Here is a 20,395-nt window from a genome sequence, read left to right on the forward strand (position 1 = left end):
GATGGTGGGTTCAAGGGGCAGAGCAGGGTGAGAAGCAAGCTAGGCAGCGGGAGGGGAGGGGGGGACTGGAGGAACAACTGGTCTAGTCAAGGACTTAAATAAAGACAATTCTTAACATTTAATCCTTAGGAGGGTGTCGGCCCAGGTATACCCCAGTTATGGTACTGCAAAATTTCTTATTGGTGTGTGCCAGTTCCTTCCCACCCTGGTCTTTGACACTGAGCAAGCAGCCTCTGATCCTCTGGTTCCAGGCTCAAGCGTCCTGGCCCCACTGGTCACAGAATTGTGGATTCGGAAGGAGGAACTAGAGTGTGTCGGGGACCACAGCCGGGGGTGGAGCTGTGACGTGTGGGAAGGCGGGGCTGGTGGCAGGTGAGACGCCTGGTCTCCTGGGCTGCAATCACTCCGGGAGACTGAGCCATGGGAGGAAAGCAGGATGAGGACGAGGCCTATGGTGAGATTGAGGGGAGAAGCCGGGGCTATGTGGAGGGAAGGAAATTGGCAGGACACGGTTGCTGAGACTGGCTCCAGGGAGAGGAACTAAGGAAAGTCCTGGGTCCCTGAGGAAAGAGCCCTGGAAACAGGAGCAGGTGGAAGGAGGTAGAATCAGGGTCCTGGGGAGAGGATAGGGCTCAGAGCCTGGGGGCCATTGCTGGGGAGCATTTGTGGAGTGAAGCTGGAGGAGGTGACAGGATTTCAGGCTTGCACTCTGGGCTCTGAGGGTCGGGAAGGGGTGGGCAAACAAAGCCCAGATGAAAAGTGGCAGGGTTGGGGTCATGAGCAGGACAACAGGGCTCAGGATGCAGGAAGAACCTGGTGGGTGAAGCTGGAGCCTCTGTGAGGAAGAGTCCAGGAGTCAGTGTGGACTCTGGGTCTCTGAAGCCGAAAGGTGCCAAGGCCTGCCAGGCAGTCTCTGTGAGGAGTGGGAGCATGTGATGTTGAGTGGGCTGGGGTCTACTTGCAGGTCTCTGCAAGGAATGGCAAGAGAAGTGGGTTCTGCTAGGATCCCTATGAATAGTTGGGGATAAGGGTCTTAATGGAAATGGCCCTGTGACCTGCCTTGGCGTCTCTGTTAGAAGTAAGGAGTCTGTCTGGAGTACTTTGAGGAGTAGGACCAGGACTGGGATTCCTGTGAAGAGTAAGGGCCAAGGGGAGAAGGAGCCAGGAGCTGGCTTCCAGAATCTTCGAGGAAAAAGGGCTAGGAGTAGGGAGGGAGCTGGGGACCAGCCTCCAGGATTCCTGTGAGCAGCAAGGGCTGTAGCCTACCCACAGAGATCCCCTTAGGTCTGGAGGGGAGACAATCCTGAGTGAGAAGCCTGGAGGACCAGGTGTTCCCTAGAGAGGGGGGGGGGGAGGGGCCCAGGACACTCCCCAGAAAACTTCCTGGAGCAGCTTTGGATCAATCATTGACCTCATGCCCATAAGCCAAGGTGGGACAGAGTCCAGAGCACCTGGGCAGAGAGGATCCCACCCCTTCCCAGACTCTGGCCCAGCCTTCTGCCCTCCCTCCTGGTGCCCACAGTGAGACCCTGGCTGCCTGGCCCCACCTCCTCCCTGTGTGTACTCAGGGAGGACCAGGAACAGGACGTGGCCACAATCTCAACAGCCAGTCAGCTCAGGTGTCACCCTGACTAGCACCCAGAGCTCTGTGGTGGCTGCCTGAGAACTGAGGTCCCTTTGAAGTGGGGTCCCCTCTATAGGGGTCCTCTTTTTCCAATCCCCAGGCCCTTGCAGGGGTTGACACCCTAGGCTCAATTTTTTTTTTTTTTTTTTTTTTTTTTTTTTTTTTTTTGTCCATGGCTTCAGGTCAGAGAGTGAAGATAGGCATTGGTTCTGGGGCAGCTGTGATAAGGGGCTGGGACACCTCCCTGAGGGGCTCTGGACCTGGGAAGTCCAAAGCAGAATGTAGAGAGAGGAGAAGGATAAGAGTGGGGACTGAGAGCCCCTGAGACACAGTGTCCCACCTCCCACCAGCTAGAGGGAGCCTTGAGAGAAATGGGGCCAGGGGACCAAGGCTATTTCCCAGACAGGCAGCCTTGAGGTGTGAGCCTTGATCTGGAAACAGAAAGTCCCCCTCCCCACCCCTGCCTGTCATCTGGGTGGAGTTTAAGGTGAGCAGTTGAGCTGCTGACCAGGCGTGGATTCCTGGATTCTGCAGTTCCTGCTCCCTAGATTTCCCCTCCTGCCAGCCCTGCCCTGGACAGGATCCTGGGGCCAGGGGGGACTCCAGAGGAACAGACTAATGGAGAAACCCCTTCAGGGCCTCATTCTCCACACTTTTCTCCATGCCCCGCAGGGAAACCTGCCAAATATGACCCCTCCTTTCGAGGCCCCATCAAAAACAGGTGAGTTCTGGTCATTGCCCTGGGGGGCAGGGGAGTCTGGTTTTTATTTTGTATTTGCTAAAATATCAGTAAAAAAAAAAAAAAGAAAGAAAGAAAAAATGCTACCCCAGGGTATTTGTTGTGTCTGGTCAGCAGGGAGCTTCCTGGTACTGGTGATACAGGGGTGTATACATTTGGGGGAAATTCACCCAGCTGAGTACTTAGGACTTGTCCTTTTTATGTGCAGTACTGGGGACTGAACCCAGCTCATGTTCTACCCCTGAGCTATACCCACAGCCCCTGAGTTGTGCTTTTCTCTGTCATACTTTAGAAGAAAGATACCCACAAAGAGGTTTTCTTTTAAAATAAATAAATAAATAAGCTGGGCACAGTGGTGAATTCCTGTAATCCCAAGAAAGAGGCAGAAGGATTGCACATTCCGGGGCAGCCTCATCTATTCAGCCAGAGCTCATCTCATTATATAAAATAAAAAGAGCCAGGGATGGAGTTCAACCGCAGAGTGTCCCTGTGTTTCATCACCAGTACTTCAAACAATACATGAAACCTGCTAATACCCACTCTCCAGCATTTCCCAACTCACCAGCAGACCCTTGGGGACTGTCCCCTTCCCCTCACCAACTCCCTCCATTATACCTCCCCAAAGCCTCCCCAGTCAGACTCCATTTCTTTCCCAGGAGCTGCACGGATGTCATCTGCTGTGTCATCTTCTTGCTCTTTATTTTGGGTTATATCGTGGTGGGGATCGTGGGTGAGTTTCCATCTGTGCAGCGTTGGAATGGTGGGTAGGGTGATAACCCAGAGGTACCACCCCATAGCTGCTCCCTGCAAGCTCCTGCCCTCCCATGATCCATCTGTGTATGTCTGTCTTCAGCTTGGGTGTATGGAGACCCCCGGCAAGTGCTCTACCCCAGGAACTCCACAGGTGCCTACTGCGGGATGGGGCAGAACAAGTAAGTACAAAGATAGAAAGAGTAAAAGGAGGGAGGTAAGGTGGGAGTGGGCAGGAGATGGCAACAGCCTCCCATCCCCCAGCTCAGGCAAGAGAACCATCATGCTCTTCTACACTCTTCCCCTGTTGTTCCCACCCCACCCCCACCCTCTCTGAATCTGATCACACCAGAGCCCTCCCTTTGCTGGACATTTAGTTTGAGTCCCCCAGAACTGAGAGGACTTAGCCAGAACATGGTAAATTGCATGGTTTTAGAGTTCAGAGATGGCTGTTTAGATTTGGCTAAGTTTTGGTTGTATATCCTTCGACAACTTACTTAACTTCTCTGAGCTTGATTTCCTCATCTGAAACACAAGGATGATTATAGAAGTGATGCTGTCAGTCTCCACAGGCAGGAAATGTTTAATAAATAATCAACCCTCCAGCATTTACATAGTGTTGACTATGTTCCAGGCAGGCAGTATACTTTACACATGCTCTCTTTAATGCCTCATGATGTAGATACTATCATTTTATAGATGATGGATCTGAGTCAGAGAGATGTTTAGTGACTTGCTCAAAGTCATAAAGCTAGTAGGAAAGGATTAAGCTACAGAATTGATGCCCTCAGCCATTCCTTAGCTGTTGTGATGGGAGTTGTTCTGGGAAATCATCTAGTTTCTCCCTTACCTCCCCAGAGAAGCTAGGACCAGGTGCTGGATGTGACTCCTCTAGGCCACAGGGGGTCCACTGTACTCTAGGGGAGTGACCTCAGTAGATCCTCCCCTCCCCTAACACCAGATGAGGCCCTGAGCCCACTCTTCCTCTCTTCCTGCAGAGATAAACCCTATGTCCTGTACTTCAACATCTTCAGCTGCATAGTGGCCAACAACATCATCACAGTCGCCCAGAAGGGACTACAGTGCCCTACGCCCCAGGTCAGAGCCCAGGGCTGCCTCTGCCTCACATGTCCCCAGGGCCCCAGGTACTAGCCCCTTAGTACATTCTCTGCTCCCCAGGTATGTGTGTCCTCCTGCCCGGAGGCTGTATGGACAGTGGAAAAAGATCAGTTCTCGCTGACAGTTGGAGAGGTCTTCTATAAAGAAAAAAAGAACTTTTGTCTGCCAGGGGTGCCCGGGAATATGGTGAGTACTGCCCCCGACATCATCACTGTCACTCAGGAGGGCCCACAATAGGATGGAGTAGCAGGGGAAGTTGGGTAGAGGATCACTGATTGGCGTTCCTGGGAAGGGTGGACCGGCTGAGCCCTGTGGTAGTGGTGGTGGCAACAGTGGCAGTGGCGGTGAGGGGACCCAACTTCTCCATCCTGTTCTATGTCTGTGTGTGTGTTCTGTTCTCCCTTCCCCACCCCACAGACGGTACTCCAAAGCCTGCAACAGGAATTCTGCCCCAGTTTCCTCCTGCCCTCCACTCCAGGTGAGAAACACAGTTCCCTCCTCAGGCATCATCTCCTCCAATATTTATTTTTATTTCTCAAATGAGGAAACCAGAGAGTAAAGAGAGTAAAGCCACACAGCTTGTCAGTGGCACAAGTGGAATGAGCAACAGGTCTCCATTTCTCTCTCTGCCGTGTGACCCCACAGTCAGACCATCAGTGTTTTTCAGGCACCTACTATGTACCAGGCACTGGGGATAAATGTGGGGAAGGTAGAAATTGCTCTGGGCCTGAGCTACATTGTAGGTGGAGAGATCAGAGATGGTCATAGAGACTGTATGAGAACCCCATGAAAACCCCATGGAAGAATCTATACATACATGCTACCCCTTTGCATAGGGGAAAAGACTAGAAGGATATCCACCCAGCTGTTACAAATGAATGTGAGTGGGTGGTGGGGTTGCAATTGGCCCTTATCCTGTATGTTTTCCTTTGCAACCTCAAATACACACACACACACACACACACACACACGTGTGTGTGTGTGTGTGTGTGTGTGTGTGTGTGATAGGGGAGGGAGGGAGTACTGGGGCTTGAACCCAGTGGCACTCTACCACTAAGCTACCCCCAGCCCCTTTTTAAACTACATTTTGAGACAAAGTCTCACTAAGATGCCCAGGCTGGCCTTGAACTTGCAATCTTCCTGCCGCCTCAGCCTTCCCCTGTAGCTGGGATTACAGGCATGCCTCACCATGCCCAGCTCCTAATACATTTTTTTAATGTAAAACATTTTTTAAATTGTAGCATGAGTAAAGATAAACAGTTTTTAATGTAAGTACAATAAGAAGTGTGTCCAAAGATTGCTCCAAAGTCAGATCTGGATTTAAATTCTAGCACTTTCCCGCTGAGTGATCTGGGCTACTTAACCTCCCTGCACCTGGTTTCCTCTTCTTTGTAATGTAAATAACCTTCCTGGCAAGGTTGTGAGGGTGAATTAAATGGCTCTACATGTACATAACAAGTACCACAGGAGATGGGGATGGGTGAGAAAGCTTCCTGCAGAGGTGAGACTGAGCAAAAGCTGTTCCAGAGGAGTGGGGGGGGACTTCAAAGAAGGGAGGTGTAGAGTGAGGGGACAATGGAAGGCAGGGTCCAGAAGCTGGGCCAGGGAACCTGGATGGTTTCCAGGCAGAGCCTCTGAAGGTATCTGAGAAGCCAAAGGACATAGAGCCCGGAATGATGAGGTCGTGCTGTGCCCTGGTCTTCCTGGCCCACAGACAGGCAGAGGGTGTCAGGTCAAGCGAGTCGGGCAAAGGAGGCAGATTTAAAAGGGCCGCTGAATGAGGCTTTATTGAGATGTCACTCCCTGGTGGAACTCCATCAGACCCACAGAGGGGACAGGGGAAGGGTCTGAGGAGAAACCGCATGGAAGCTCTATAGGACTGGACCTTTATGAGGCTTACAGCAGGAAGGGAAGGGCTTGGGATAGGAAAAGGTATTTTTAGGGTCCCTTGCCCCTTTGGAGTTGGTCAGGGGAGTTGGCTGAACTCCAGGATTGGCCAGGGAGTCCTGCTGATTGACAGGCATTAGTCAGGAGATCTGGCTGATTGACAGGCATTTCCGCAGGCATCTGATTGATGTTCCTTTCCCGCGCGAGCTGCTTTGTTCTAAGTTGTCACCACCGACCTAACATTCCAGCCTTTTTGGTGATACAGGGCAGCGAATTTCATCTAGCTACTTCCTGCTTGTTTAGGGGTATCATGAGAGGGGAGTGGCTCGGGTGTAGGTTCCGTGGGAAGGCAACTGTAGGGGTGTAGGAGCATCTGGTTGTAGGTCACGCTGGCAATTTCACTCATTTGCTTTTGAACGAACCTGAGGAGGCAAGGAGCAATCATTAATAGAAGTCCTATTACTAATATAGGAGTGAGAATGGGAGTCAGTCACGCAATGAGGGTTGAGTTTAGCCAGCCTGGCCAAGGGTCATTTGATGGTTGCCATTTAAGCCTTTCACCCAAATGATGGAGGGTGTCAGCATTCTCTTCGACCAATCCAGTTTCATTGATATAATAGCAGCATTCTTCTTTTAGGAACACACAGGTTCCTCCTTTATCTACTGTCAAAAGATTTAGAGCTCGAAGGTTCTGCAATGAGACTTGGGCAAGAGATATTATTTGTCTTTGTAGGGAAGCGAGATAAGCGGCTGATGCCTCTACTGCTTCCCGAAGTTGTTGTTCAAGCTTCTGAGTAGTGGTTACTGCATAACCAAGTCCTCCTGCCCCGAGTCCAGAGGGAGCGAGGGAGGAGGCCAGGGAGAGTCCAACTACTACTGGTAGAAAGACGGCCTTTCTTGTCCTGGAAAGGGAGGTGGTGACAAGCCATGTTAATTCAACCTCACTGTACAGAGTTAATTGGGGGACCAAGGTGGAAGGAACACAAAAAGCAAATGGCATGTTGAGGCTTAGATTTTTTGTTAGGGTACCATTACACCTATTACTAATATAGGAGTGAGAATGGGAGTCAGCCACGCAATGAGGGTTGAGTTTAGCCAGCCTGGCCAAGGGTCGTTCGATGGTTGCAGTTTAAGCCTTTCACCCAAACGACGGAGGGTGTCAACATTCTCTTCGAACAATTCAGTTTCATTGATATAGTAGCAGCATTCTTCTTTTAGGAACAGACAGGTTCCTCCTTTGTCTGTCATCAGAAGATCTAGAGCTCCATGGTTCTGCAATGAGACTTGGGCAAGAGATGTTATTTGTCTTTGTAGGGAAGCGAGATAAGCGGCTAATGCCTCTACTGCTTCCCAAAGTTGTTGTTCAAGCTTCTGAGTAGCGGTTACTGCATAACCAAGTCTTCCTGCCCCAAGTCCAGAGGCAGCGAGGGAGGAGGCCAGGGAGAGTCCAACTACCACTGGCAGAAAGACGGCCCTTCTTGTCCTGGAAAGGGAGGTGGTGACAAGCTATGTTAATTCAGCCTCACTGTACAGAGTTAATTGGGGGACCAAGGTGGAAGGAACACAAAAAGCAAACGGCATGTTGAGGCTTAGATTTTTTGTTAGGGTACCATTGCACCAGAAAAAGAACTCAGGTGGAGCAAAGGTTAAGGAAGAAATTCGAACAATCTGGTCATAGGGTGCAGAACCTGAGGAAGTGTAGCAGCAAGAGAAGTTCCCTGATGAGTTACGAAAAAGAGGTACTTCCTCAAAGGCTGGAGAGAGGGGTCCTTGGGGTCTAATTGAGGTATTGAGTGGAAAATCAATGGGAATCGCAGTTAATGGAGTACGATCCAAACCTGCGCAGAGGAAACAGTCTGAAATGTTATTCACTTTGGACAAATTGAGAAGCTGAAGGCCTGACGTATTAGGGCCACCTATGAGAAAGGATCAGCTATAGGATGGGCAACTGCATCCAGCTGGTGTTGGAGTTCCTTCTCTTGCTCCTGGATGGTTATGTGAATTTGAGGGAGCACTTGTATGTAAGTTCTCTATATTCTGATAGAGGCTGAGGGGTGTTTGGCAAAACCCCACAAATAGAATTTACCATCAACACCAGAAGCCCATTTTGGGTTCCATGGGTCCCAAATAGTCAATTTGGTGTATGCTCGATTCTTATAGCAAGGCTTATCTAGAAAGCGTTTTTTTCATGAATTATAAGGGCACCCGCCATAGGTGTCAGGCCAGTGCTTACAGGATTCTTCAGTTTGGTCTGATATGAAGCATAGCATTGCTGAACATAAGTGGGATGAGGTGGCCTGGTTGAATCCAGTAACATTAAGGGTGACGACCCAATTACATCCAGTGAAAGGGCAATCGCCTTGGCCTATAAACTGAGAGCGGGTGGTGCCATCCTGTTGCCATGTCGCTTGGATGTAGAAGCGCCATCTGTGGGTTGGGATAGAAGCTTTAGAGAGATTAATGATTAGTAAAAGAAGGAGAGGGTTGGCAAGAAACTTCCAGTTTGGTGGGCCCCAGCATGGAAGTATGACTGTATGGGGTCATTGGGGGATGTGGAGCCTCCAAGTAATGTTGAGGCCTTTGGAGACTAATTGAACAACCTGAGAAGTGAAGGCCAGACCATTATCTGACTGGATGGAGGTAGGAAGTCCAAATCTGGAAATGATCTGCTCAATGAGGATGGAGGGGACGGTGTTAGCAGTTTCCCTTGAGGTAGGGAAACTGTAAGAGAGTGCTATCCCCAAACCACAAACAGTTAAATTCTGTGTCAAGGCCTAACCAAAGAGGTAGGGACTGTCCCTGAAGCCTTGGGGTAGGCCTGTCCATGTCAGTTGTTGAGACCTAAAGGATGTAGGGTCTTCCTGTGTGAAGGCAAAGAGGTAATAAGAGTCAGGATGCAGAGGCACTGTAAAGAAGGCAGCTTTAAGATCCAGGATAGTAAAGTGAGTGGTCAAAGGGGGGATATGAGAAAGAAAAGCGTGAGGGTTGGAAACCACCGGGTGGATGGGAATAATGGCCTCGTTAATTAGGTGGAGTTCCTAGACTAAGTGATAGGTGCCTGAGGGTTTGCGTATCAGAAATATGGGAGTGTTGCGGGGGAGTCTTAGGGACTCAAGGAAATTTAGTTTGGGGTTTCAGCTGGGTTCGGACTGGCTTGTGGTGGGAGGCTATGACCAGCGTAGAGATGTCCCAGATCTGGGGACAACTAGGTCAGGTCATTAGAGAGGGTAAGAATTAGAGGCAGAAGGAGATGGGTGGTAGTATTCTTGGGGTGTAGTTGGAGGGTGGCTCCTAGTAATTGGAAAACATCTCTGCCTAGGAGAGGAACTAGACAGGATGGAATAACCATAAAAGAGTGTGTGAAAGGGTGTCCCTCCAGGGCACAGGCCAGCTTAGCAGTTCGGTTTGGGGAGGAGGCTTTGTCATCAATCCCCATAACTGAGACCTGGGAATGAAACAGAGGCCTAGAGTGGGCAGGCAAGACAGAATAGGTAGCCCCCATGTCCACAAGGAAGCTTATGGACTTACCCGCTGCATGGAGCATTACCCTGGGCTCAGAGAGGGTAATGGTGGTCTTTGAATCTGGGCTTCTTCAGTCTTCTGCGAACCCCAATAGTTCAAGAGAAGGGACCACCTGACTGGTCATACCCCTGCGTAGAGGCGCCGAGGAAGGGCCAGCCATGGGCAGTCAATCTTCCAATGTCCTGTCTGCTTACAGGTGGGGAATGGCCTGGGAGGAGGCCATGGGTTTGGGCATTGGCGAGCCCAGTGACCTTTGCATCCACATTTGAGGCAAGCTCCTGGCAGAGAGGAATGCTGGTTTCCCCCGTGAAGCTTTTGCTAGAGACATAGGCCTCAGGGCCACTGCCAAGGCCTGGATTTGGGGTGTTACCTTTTTCTGCAATGGAGCCTGCTTTAAAGGCCATTTTCACCAGATCTCAGATAGGGGTCTGAGGGTTTTCTAATATCATGAGCCGACTGAGTAATGAAATGGATTGTTAACACTGTAGCCCTGGTGGGAGACTCAAGATCCAGCCTAGTGTATTTGGTTAGGGCCTCTGTAAGGCGGTTGAGAAATAAGGATGGATTTTCATCTGGATTCTGGGAAAGATCCTGAAGTAAGAATGGGATCTGTATTTGAATGATCCCTTTAGCAGCAGCCATTTCCTTGAGAAGACAAAGGAGCTTTGGGTTAGCTGGTGGGAGGGCCTGGTGGGACTGGGTATGGGAACTGACAGGAGAAGAGAGGCATGAGTAGGGGGAGGGGAAAGGGCCTGTCAGTAGAAGAGGTGAGCATAGCGGAGGAGGAGGCTCAGAGGGATCCGGAGAACCCACCCATTGCAGCCAGGTGGGACCCATCCTGCCTGCCCGTTGGAACCAGGCGGCAAAGGGAGGCGTGTGAGAGGAGCCAGCAAGGGAGGGAGAAAGGGCGCACGTGTCTGGTGGCCAGGCAGACTGGAAGCGTGCAGACAGGGCCGTGGCAGTGGTAGGGAGGGGGAGGGGACGTGGTACCACTGGGAGGGAGAGCAGACAGAAGGACTGGAGCAAAGAGCAGAGAGACGGTTGGGAGCAGAGAGCAGAAGGAAGGACGGGAGCGAATCTCAAAAAGCCTGAACGTGGTTTCCCATTTCCCTGTCCGGCGACAGAAATTGTCCAATTCAGTGAGGGTTTAAATTCAACAGTTCCTTCTGGGGGCCATTGTGACCAATTATATAACTGCAGTAAAATACCAGGCAGTTCTTGAATGAGCCCTAACTTGGCAGAATTTGAATATAGACACCCAAGGACTTTGGGGTCTAAGGAGAGGACTCTGTTTCCCATGACATTCTGGCACCCTCGGGGGTGAGTGGGAGCAGAAGAAGGCATCCCAAATTCTGTCTGCACTCACCTACAGAACAGATACGGGCCAGGGCAGAGGTTGAGTCGTTCCCTACAGCCTCCGCGGGCCCCAGTGTTTGGCCAACCTGGTTGGGTGGGTGGTTCTCAGGAGGACTGGGACTTCTCCACATTCCCCCAGAGCCCTGAACAGAATGGGCGGGGCCTATAGCATGCGTGACTTAAGGATAGACCCCGCGGACAGACAGAAAGAAAGGTTTGGAAGGTCAGGGGAAATGGGAACTTACCCCACTCCTGTCGGCCTGGATGAAGGGAGAGGGAAGAGCTGCTTAGAAATTTCCCGGTTCGTTTTAAGGGGGAAGGGATGTGTTTCAATCCCCTGAGGGAGAAGCCCAAAGATCCCTTCCCGGGTTTCGGCACCAAGATGTCAGATCGGGCGAGGCAGGCAGCGACCAAAGGAGGCAGATTTAAAAGGGCTGCTGAACGAGGCTTTATTGAGATATCACTCCTGGGTGGAACTCGATCAGACCCACGGAGGGGACAGGGGAAAGGTCTGAGGAGAAACTGCGTGGAAGCTCGACAGGACTGGACTTTTATGGGGCTTACAGCAGGAAGGGAAGGGCTTGGGACAGGAAAAGGTGTTTTTAGGGTCCCTTGCCCCTTTGGAGTTGGTCAGGGGAGTTGGCTGAACTCCTGGATTGGCCAGGGGGTCCTGCTGATTGACAGGCATTAGTCAGGAGATCTGGCTGATTGACAGGCATTTCCACAGGCATCTGATTGATGTTCCTTTCCCCCTCTGGCTGCTTTGTTCTAAGTCACCACTAAGTCGCCAAGTTGCCACCACCAACCTAACAGAGGGTGGATGGAAGTTGAGACTGGGGTATCACAGGGGTCCATCCAGAGGAGAGGAGATCTGAACCAGGGCAGCAGCAGAGAGGAATGGATGGTAGCCTTGACTCCACGGGGCAAGAGCCCCCTCTTGGCTTCGGAATCCAGAGCAGCACCCGCACCCCCCACCCCTAGTCCCAGGAGAGGAGAGTCCATCCCCTGAGGCATTATGGGCTAGTGGGGGGGAATAGTCTTTACACCCGGCAATCCCTGTTCTCTTCCAGCTCTGGGGCGCTGCTTTCCATTGCCCAACACTAACTTTACACTACCTGAATTCCCCTGGATCACCAACACCACCATTACTCAGGGAATCAGGTAGGCATCGCTCCCCCCCACCCGCATCTATCCCACACCACTTCCAGCCCGCAGCCCCATCTGATTTGGTCTCTCCCCAACAGTGGTCTTCTTGACAGCCTCAATGCCCGTGACATCACTGTTAAGATCTTTGAAGATTTTGCCCAATCCTGGTATTGGATTCTTGTGTGAGTCACCACACTCTCCTCCTCTCTTGTCCTTCCCTTCTCCCCTCCCTGATTCTCTACCTGCTAGTCCCATGTCAGAAACAGAAGGAAGAGAGAAGAGAAGGAGCCAGAGCTCAGAATAGACTCCATGCCCATCAGGATTTATAAGGGGGTCAAATCTGGGGACATTGGATGGCATAAGGAAAGGTATTTGGAAACCTCTGAAAGGAAAACAATTTCAGGAGCCAGAAGTGACCCTCACCTATGTTACTATGCCTACAGTGCCCTAGGTGTGGCTCTGATCCTGAGCCTGCTATTTATCCTGCTTCTGCGTCTGGTGGCTGGGCCCCTAGTGCTGGTGCTGATCATAGGGGTACTTGGAGTGCTGGCCTACGGCATCTACCACTGCTGGGAGGAGTACCGAGTGCTGCGGGACAAGGGCGCCTCTATCTCCCAGCTGGGCTTCACCACCAACCTCAGTGCCTACCAGAGTGTGCAGGAGACCTGGCTAGCTGCTGGTAAGTACCCTACCCGTTCTCCAGCTGCCAGCCACCAGAGCCTGGCCCTGGGCCATGCTGGCCCTGGCCTGACCCTGGCCCTATGCCCACTGTCTCCCCCATCCCCCGCAGTGATTGTGCTGGCTGTGCTTGAAGGCATCCTGCTGCTCCTGCTCATCTTCCTGCGCCAGCGGATTCGCATCGCCATTGCCCTCCTGAAGGAGGCCAGCAAGTCAGAGCCTGTCTAGGAGGGAGATGGGGCTGAGGGTTGGGGTGCAGGCCTGGGGGTGGGGATGCCAGGGAGGTGGCAGGGAGCTCCAGAGGAGAAGGGTATTAGGGCAGTGGGTAACACCACTGGATGACAGGATCTCAGAGCCTCAGTTTCCCACTTGTAAAATGGGTGTATCAGCAGTTGCTACTTAGGGGATTGTCATAAGGATTAAATGGATTGGTGAATGCCAAGTACCTAAAACTAGCAGGCCTCTAGAAGGGTGGGAGTGGCCATGGTGGATGGAACAGCAGGAGACCAGGCAGGGAGGAGAAGCGGCAGCTTCCTGCCAACCAGGAACCACCAAACTTGTCAAGGAGACCACACTTTGGTGTTTCTCTTTGCTTGCCCAAGTGGCTTCTGTGATTCTAGTCCCCTTTAAGGGTCCCTAGAAGCAAGATATATTGCCTTCAGTTCATTCAGTGAGCACCTGATTTGTACCCACCCACACCAAGCACTGGTGCTAGGAAAGATGAAATTTCTGCCCTACTGCTGCCACCCCAGGGACACAGGGCCGACTCGCTGTGGCAGCTGAGGGGCCCATGCTAGAGTCAGCCGATCTCAGAGGATGGGTGGGGCTAGGGGCAGGTTGGTGGACAGCTCTTGTCTCTCCACAGGGCTGTGGGTCAGATGATGTCAACCATGTTCTACCCACTGGTCACCTTTGTCCTCCTTGTCATTTGCATTGCCTACTGGGCCATGACTGCTCTGTATCCTTTGTCCACAGTAAAGCCTTGGGGTGCAGGCCTGAGGGGCAAAGAAGTACTTGCCCATATACTGTCAGAGAGCATTTGGCAAATGTACCCTTTTCTCTGTGCAGCAACAGCCCTGTGGCTAGACAGCACTGAGTAAGGGAGCACAGGCTGAATTCTAGCCCCCTTTGTACTGTATACAACCTGCACCAGCACCCAGGAACAGTCCCTGAGGAGTGGCCTATGGAGGCACCATGCGACCATGCTTTCCTTGACGCCCCTCTGGATACCTGGCCACGTCTGGGCAACCCCAGTACGTATACTGGGTGTCCAATGCCAGTGCACCCGGCTGTGAGAACGTACCAGTGAATACATCGTGTGACCCCATGGTGAGGAAAGGTGGACCATGGAGGGGGCTTCAAGAGGGCTGAGGGGACCTTAGGAACTAATTAGCCCAGATCCTCATTAGGCAGAGGTGACTAAGGCCAGAGAGGGCAGGGGGCTCTCTCAAGTTCACATAACCTACCACCACCCTCTATTCCTCTTGCTGACTCACCCATTATACATAATGGAAAAGTGAGGCTGTGATAGACATCATGGCCTAAAGGTGGAAGAGGGGAGGGCTGGGTAGCAGGATATTCCTCTGCCTCGAGGGTTATTAACTACTTCACCTCACTTCAGCTCTGTCCTTCACCCTGTCCTTCTGGGTAGCTGAGAAGGTTAAGTGACATTGGATACTTAAAGTACTTGGTACAATGCCTGGCACCTGATGAGATCTTATAAGCAATGGGGTTGTTTTGTTTTGCTATTTAAGTCTACTTCCCTTGAACACTGTCCTAGGCAGTTCACAGGTGAGATCTTGGAGGTGGGCCTGGAAGAGAAGCTACTTCCTTAAACTCTCCTGTGAGATTCTAGGGCATGGCACTATACTGCTGGGAATTTACTATCCTCAAAGCTTTCACGTCATAGCTGGGTGTGGTGGTGCACACCTGTAATCCCAGAGACTCCGAAAGCTGAGCCAGGAGAATCATAAATCCAGGCCAGCCTGGGCAAATTAGTGAGACCCTGTCTCAAAATAAAGGATTTTAAAAGGAGCAAGACACAGTAGTGCACACCTGTAATCCCAGCAACTCTGGAGGCTGAGGCAGGAGGATTGCAAGTTTAAGGTACTGGGCCCATTCTTTTTATTTTATTTACTTACTTACTTACTTACTTATTTTTTGGTGCTGAGGATTGAACTACCAACTGAGCTATATCCCCAGCCCTTGGGCCCACTCTATTTAAAAAAAAAAAAAAAAATTAATACAGGCAGGTTCGCACATGCATGTAATCCTAAGCAACCTAAGAGGCTGAGACAGGAGGACCACAAGGTCAAGGCCAGCCCCAACAATTTAGTAAGACCCTGTCTAAAAAAATATTTTTAAGAAGTCCTGGAGATGTAACTCTGTGGTAGAACATCAATGGGTTCAGTCCCTCATACCACAAAAACAAGCAAACAAACAAACAACAACAAAAAAAAAACTCAGCTATACTTGCAGAAGACGCACTGGGCACTGGGCACTGGGTATGTAAAGCCCAGAATGCCCTGGTTTCTCTTTGCAACTTGCTTACCATCTACGTGAAAACTGACGCAAACCTGGTAACCTACAAAGTGGAAAATTGTTTTCTGGTTCTTTGGGGGTGGGGGATATTTTTTGTTTGTTTGTTTTTTGATACTGGGGGTTGAATCCAGGGGCGCTTAACCACTGAGCCACATTACCCAGTCCTTTTTATTTTTTATTTTAAGACAAATTCTTGATAAATTGCTTAGGGTTTCTCTAAATTGTTGAGGCTGGCCTCAAACTTGCAATCCTCCTACTCAGCCTCCCAAGTTGCTATAGTTACAGGTATATGCCACTGTACCTAGAATTATTATTATTTTTTTCTTATTACAAAATTTCAAACACAAACCCAGTTTCAGAAATTATCAAGATTTTCTTGATCACATTTGCTGGACTGATTTAGTTTTTATATATGCATTTACTTTTCATTATGGACATTTTCAAATGCATGCAAAGTAGGTTCACAGTAGAGTGGTGAATCCCTTTACCCAGAGTCCACCACCCTCAGTTTTCTGCTCTTCTTACTTTACCTATCTCCCTGCCCTCATGACATTTTTTTTCCCCTAACTTTTGTTTTTTGGTTGTTTAGCAGTGCAAACCTAGGGCCTTCACATTCTGGGCAAGTGCTCTACCACTTAACTACACCCCAAACCTTTAGGGAGTTTATAAATGCAAATTCTGGACATCATGTAAATATGTCAGGATGAGTTTTAAAAGCATAACTTTAGTGTGGAGGCTCACCCCTGTAATCTCAGCAACTCAGGAGGCTAAGACAGGACTGTAAATTCAAGGCCAGCCTTAGCAACTTAGTGAGACCCTGTCTCAAAATAAAAAATAAGAAGGGCTGGGGATTCGGCTCAATGGTTAAGCGCTCCTGGGTTCAATCTTGAGTACCAAATAAACAAAAAATAACATAATGAAGGGCTGGGGATGTGGCTCAAGCGGTAGCGTGCTCGCCTGGCATGCATGCGTCCCGGGTTCGATCCTCAGCACCACATACAAAGATGTTGTGTCCGCCGAGAACTAAAAAATAAATATTAAAAAAATTCTCTCTCTCTCTCTCTCTCTCTCTCTCTCTTTAAAAAAAATAAATAAATAATAATGAAGACTGTAGCTCAGGGTTAGAGTGTTTGCCTAGCATGCACAAGGCCCTGAATTCTATCCCCAGCAATATAAAAAAATTTTTTGTTAAAAAAGCATAACCACATCTGGGTGTAGTGGTGCATACCTATAATCCCAGCAGCTGGGGAGGCTGAGGCAAGAGGATTGAGAGTTCAAAGCCACTCTCAGCAACTTAGTGAGGCTCTAAGCAACTCAGTGAGACCCTGTCTCTAAATAAAAATATGTATTTAAAAAATTTTTTGTAGTTGTAGATGGACAGAAATTTTATTTATTTTATTTTATCTTATTTTATTATTTATATGGTGCTGAGGATCGAACCCAGTGCCTCACGCATGCTAAGCAAGCGCTCTGCTTGAGCTATAGCTCCAGCCCTAAAAATATTTTTTTAATATTCTATTTTATTTTTTAGGTGTAGATGGACACAACACAATGCCTTTATTCTTATGTGGTGCTGAGGATCGAACCCGGGTTCCAACCGTGCTAGGCGAGTGCTCTACCGCTGAGCCACAATCCCAGCCCCTAAAAATATTTTTTTAAAGGGCTAGGGATGTTGCTTAGTGGTTAAGCATCCCTGGGTTCAATCCCCAGTACCAAAAAAAAAGCATAACCACACCAGTTGTGGTAATGCACACCTTTAATCCCACCAATTTAAGAGGCTGAGCAGAAGAATTGCAAGGCCAGCTTCAGCAATTTAGCGAGATCCTGTCTCAAAGTAAAAAAAAGCATAACCACTGTCAATATCACACCCAACAGAATTAAAACTAATTGCTTAATATCAAAATACCCAGTATATTCAATTCACACAGGTGTGGACTTCACACACACCACTGGCTTGGCCCAGGAGACCTGGATGTTCTTGGGCCAGTCCAGAGACAAGGAAGCTAATTAACACCCAAACAACAGACTGAATGCAGTCTGAACCTGGAGATAAGATTCCTAGAAGGAACTGTCTCCCCAGCTGAGGGAGGCTGCTGGGAACTGGTGGAGGTCAGGGCTATGCACTGAAGTCTCTAAAGCTGGACCTGAACCAACCTGTCCTCCTCGCCACCCCCAGGACCAGTCCATGAACTACTCCTGCCCAGGGCTGATGTGTGTCTTCCAGAGCTACGCATCCACAGGCCTAGCACAACGTTCTCTCTTCAACCTGCAAATCTATGGGGTCCTGGGGCTCTTCTGGACCCTTAATTGGGTATTGGCCCTGGGCCAGTGCGTCTTGGCTGGGGCCTTTGCCTCCTTCTACTGGGCCTTCCACAAGCCACGGGACATCCCCACCTTCCCCCTGAGCTCCGCCTTCATACGCACCCTCCGGTAAGCCAGAGGAAGGACCCTGGGAACTATAAGCAATAGAGACCCAGGAGTCCTGGGGCCACTAATTTCCTAATTCCTTCTGCAGTTACCACACTGGTTCGTTGGCATTTGGAGCCCTCATCTTAACCATTGTGCAGATAGCTCGGATCATCTTGGAGTACATTGACCACAAGCTGAGAGGTGAGCCTGCAGTCAAGAGCTGGGGAAGGCCGGGCTGAGCAGCTGGATCTTTGGGGAAAAGCATTGATCAGACAGGAGTTTCCCTTCCTCCCAGGAGCCCAGAACCCTATGGCCCGCTGTATCATGTGCTGCTTCAAGTGTTGCCTCTGGTGTCTGGAAAAGTTCATCAAGTTCCTGAACCGCAATGCATATATCATGGTGAGCTACCCAGGGGCAAGCAACTCCTTGGTCTGGCACCCCTTGGCCTAGGCCCCCAAGCCAAATCTAAGAAAGCCCACCACATGTGACTGACCTTCCTACCCCCTCAGATTGCCATCTACGGGAAGAATTTCTGTGTCTCAGCCAAAAATGCCTTCATGCTGCTCATGAGGAACATTGTCAGGTCAGGCTGTCCTGCACTGCCATGTGGCTCCCCCTCAGGTCTCCCACCCTAGTCTGGCTTCCTAAGCACACTGCGTTCAGAAGGACCCTGAACTTGGTTTAATGCTTTGTTATAGCCATTTTGAAATGGGAATAACTTTGATTTCAAACAAGTCCCTGCAAATTATGTAGTCAGCTGTTCTTCTAGGCCTCTCACCCACAACCTACCCTAATTGCTGGTACAGGGTGATTGTCCTGGATAAAGTCACAGACCTGCTGTTGTTCTTCGGAAAGCTGCTGGTGGTTGGAGGTGTTGGTAAGGACCAAGATTGGGATTTGCAGAGTGGGGGTTGGAGGCGTGCTGGGGAACTGGAAAGGTGACCTCAGAGGAGCAGCACTGATCTTGGGAACTCTCCCACAGGGGTCCTGTCTTTCTTTTTCTTCTCTGGCCGAATTCAGGGGCTGGGTAAAGACTTTGAAAGCCCCCACCTCAACTACTACTGGCTACCCATTATGGTGAGTGACTCTCCTCTGTGACTCAACCCCCAACTTCCCAAAAAAATCCCAGTAGCTCCAACCAGCCTTGTGTCTTCCAGACCTCCATCCTGGGGGCCTATGTCATTGCCAGTGGCTTCTTCAGCGTTTTCAGCATGTGTGTGGACACACTCTTCCTCTGTTTTCGTGAGTGATACCCCTAGCTACCTTCTCCCCAACCTAACAGTACCCTACTGCCAGGCTTTTTTGGAGATTTGGTGCTTCTAGAAACAGCAATTTGTGAGTTAAAGAAGCCAGAGGGAACCTCTTCTGAAATCCTAAGGCCAGGGGTTTGGGAAACAAAGGAGGGAGTGAATCCCCAGGCTGGTGGGCTCTCCCATGTGGCAGGCATGGTGGCACACACCCGTAATCCCAGCAACTCAGAAGGCTAAGGTAGGAGAACGGCAAATTTAAGGCCAGTCTCAGCAATTTAGAGAGCCCCTGACTCAAAATAAAAATTTTAAAAGGTGGGCATGTGACTCAGTGGTTAAGTGCCCCTAGAGGTTCAATCCCCAATACAAAAAAAAAATCCAGGTCAGTCTGGGAAACTTAGCAAGATCGTGCCTCAAAATAAAAAATAAAGGGTTGGGGTTGTGGCTCAGTGGTAGAGTGCTTGCCTCACATGAGGCACTGGGTTCAATTTCGATTCTCAGCACCACATATAAATAAATGAATAAAATAAAGGTCCATCAACAACTAAAAAATAATAATAAGTAAAAAGGGCTGGATGATGTAGCTCAATGGTAGAACACCCTGGGTTCATTCCCCAGTGTTGGAGGACAGGGGAGTCACAAGAGAGACTTCCCAGCAGGTGGCTGTAATGAGAGGGTATTTTCATCCTACAAAGTACATCCATTTTATTAATTTTTTGTATTATTTATTTGTTTTTTTGTTTATTCCGGGGATGATACATGCCTAAGCAATTCATGTGTGCATCTGCTGCAGATAGGATCCAGGGCCTTGTGCACACAAAGCACATGCTCTACCACTAAACTACACCCCTACCCATGCGCTAAGCAGGTGACATGCTGCTTAATCTTTATGACTCTATGAAATACATTCCTGAGATTACATAACCTGCCCTGTAGATCACAAAATCTGCCTGAAAAACATCAGCAGGCGGTGATACCCCCGGGACTGGAAATAAGCGGCTAGTTTCGCAGTCCCAGCAGTCCCAGATTATTTCCCCCTGGGCATGGCCCCACCAGGGTTCACTCTAACAACGCTATGTTATGGCTAGTGGAAGACCTGGAACGGAACGATGGCTCCCTGGACCGTCCCTACTACATGTCCAAGGGCCTCCTCAAGATTCTGGGCAAGAAGAACCAGGCGCCCCCTGGTGACAAGAAGAGGAAGAAATGAGAGACTAGGCCCTGACCCAGTACTGCACCACGCCTGCACAGACGCCCAGTCACATTATGCCTTACAGACCCCGATTTTGTAGCTAAATGATTTTATTAAAAGATTGATTATTTTTTTCTCAATAACTCTGTTATTTTTATTCCCTCCAAGACCACACGGTGCCTCTC

The 20,395-nt window shown here is 49.9% G+C and overlaps 1 protein-coding gene across 2 annotated transcripts; it reads left to right on the top strand.

Annotated features, from left to right (window-relative positions):
• The first annotated feature begins 420 nt into the window (after positions 1–420).
• Slc44a4 (solute carrier family 44 member 4) lies at positions 421–20,291 on the top strand. 2 transcript variants are annotated; one of them, XM_027921882.2, is made up of 21 exons: positions 421–454; positions 2,297–2,345; positions 3,020–3,093; positions 3,217–3,295; positions 4,112–4,211; positions 4,293–4,418; positions 4,650–4,710; positions 12,068–12,158; positions 12,242–12,325; positions 12,587–12,822; positions 12,934–13,033; positions 13,687–13,779; positions 14,048–14,150; positions 17,539–17,792; positions 17,878–17,972; positions 18,067–18,170; positions 18,281–18,354; positions 18,578–18,648; positions 18,754–18,848; positions 18,929–19,013; positions 20,107–20,291. In XM_027921882.2, exons 1-21 carry the CDS (start codon positions 421–423, stop codon positions 20,226–20,228), a joined length of 2,130 nt encoding a protein of 709 aa, XP_027777683.1. In that variant the 3' UTR covers positions 20,229–20,291. The 2 variants fall into 2 exon arrangements, with proteins under 2 accessions (XP_027777683.1, XP_027777685.1); XM_027921884.2 differs by lacking the exon at positions 4,293–4,418.
• The last annotated feature ends 104 nt before the right edge of the window (positions 20,292–20,395 follow it).

The sequence above is a fragment of the Marmota flaviventris genome, chromosome 6, assembly GCF_047511675.1.
Source record: "Marmota flaviventris isolate mMarFla1 chromosome 6, mMarFla1.hap1, whole genome shotgun sequence".
Lineage (NCBI taxonomy): Eukaryota > Metazoa > Chordata > Mammalia > Rodentia > Sciuridae > Marmota > Marmota flaviventris.

Coding starts and splice junctions, on each gene's coding strand:
- Slc44a4 (XM_027921882.2), top strand. CDS start 421: ATGGGAGGAAAGCAGGATGAGGACGAGGCCTATG. Junction 4,711..12,067: donor CCTCCTGCCCTCCACTCCAG/GTGAGAAACACA, acceptor GTTCTCTTCCAG/CTCTGGGGCGCTGCTTTCCA. Junction 13,034..13,686: donor CTCCTGAAGGAGGCCAGCAA/GTCAGAGCCTGT, acceptor GTCTCTCCACAG/GGCTGTGGGTCAGATGATGT.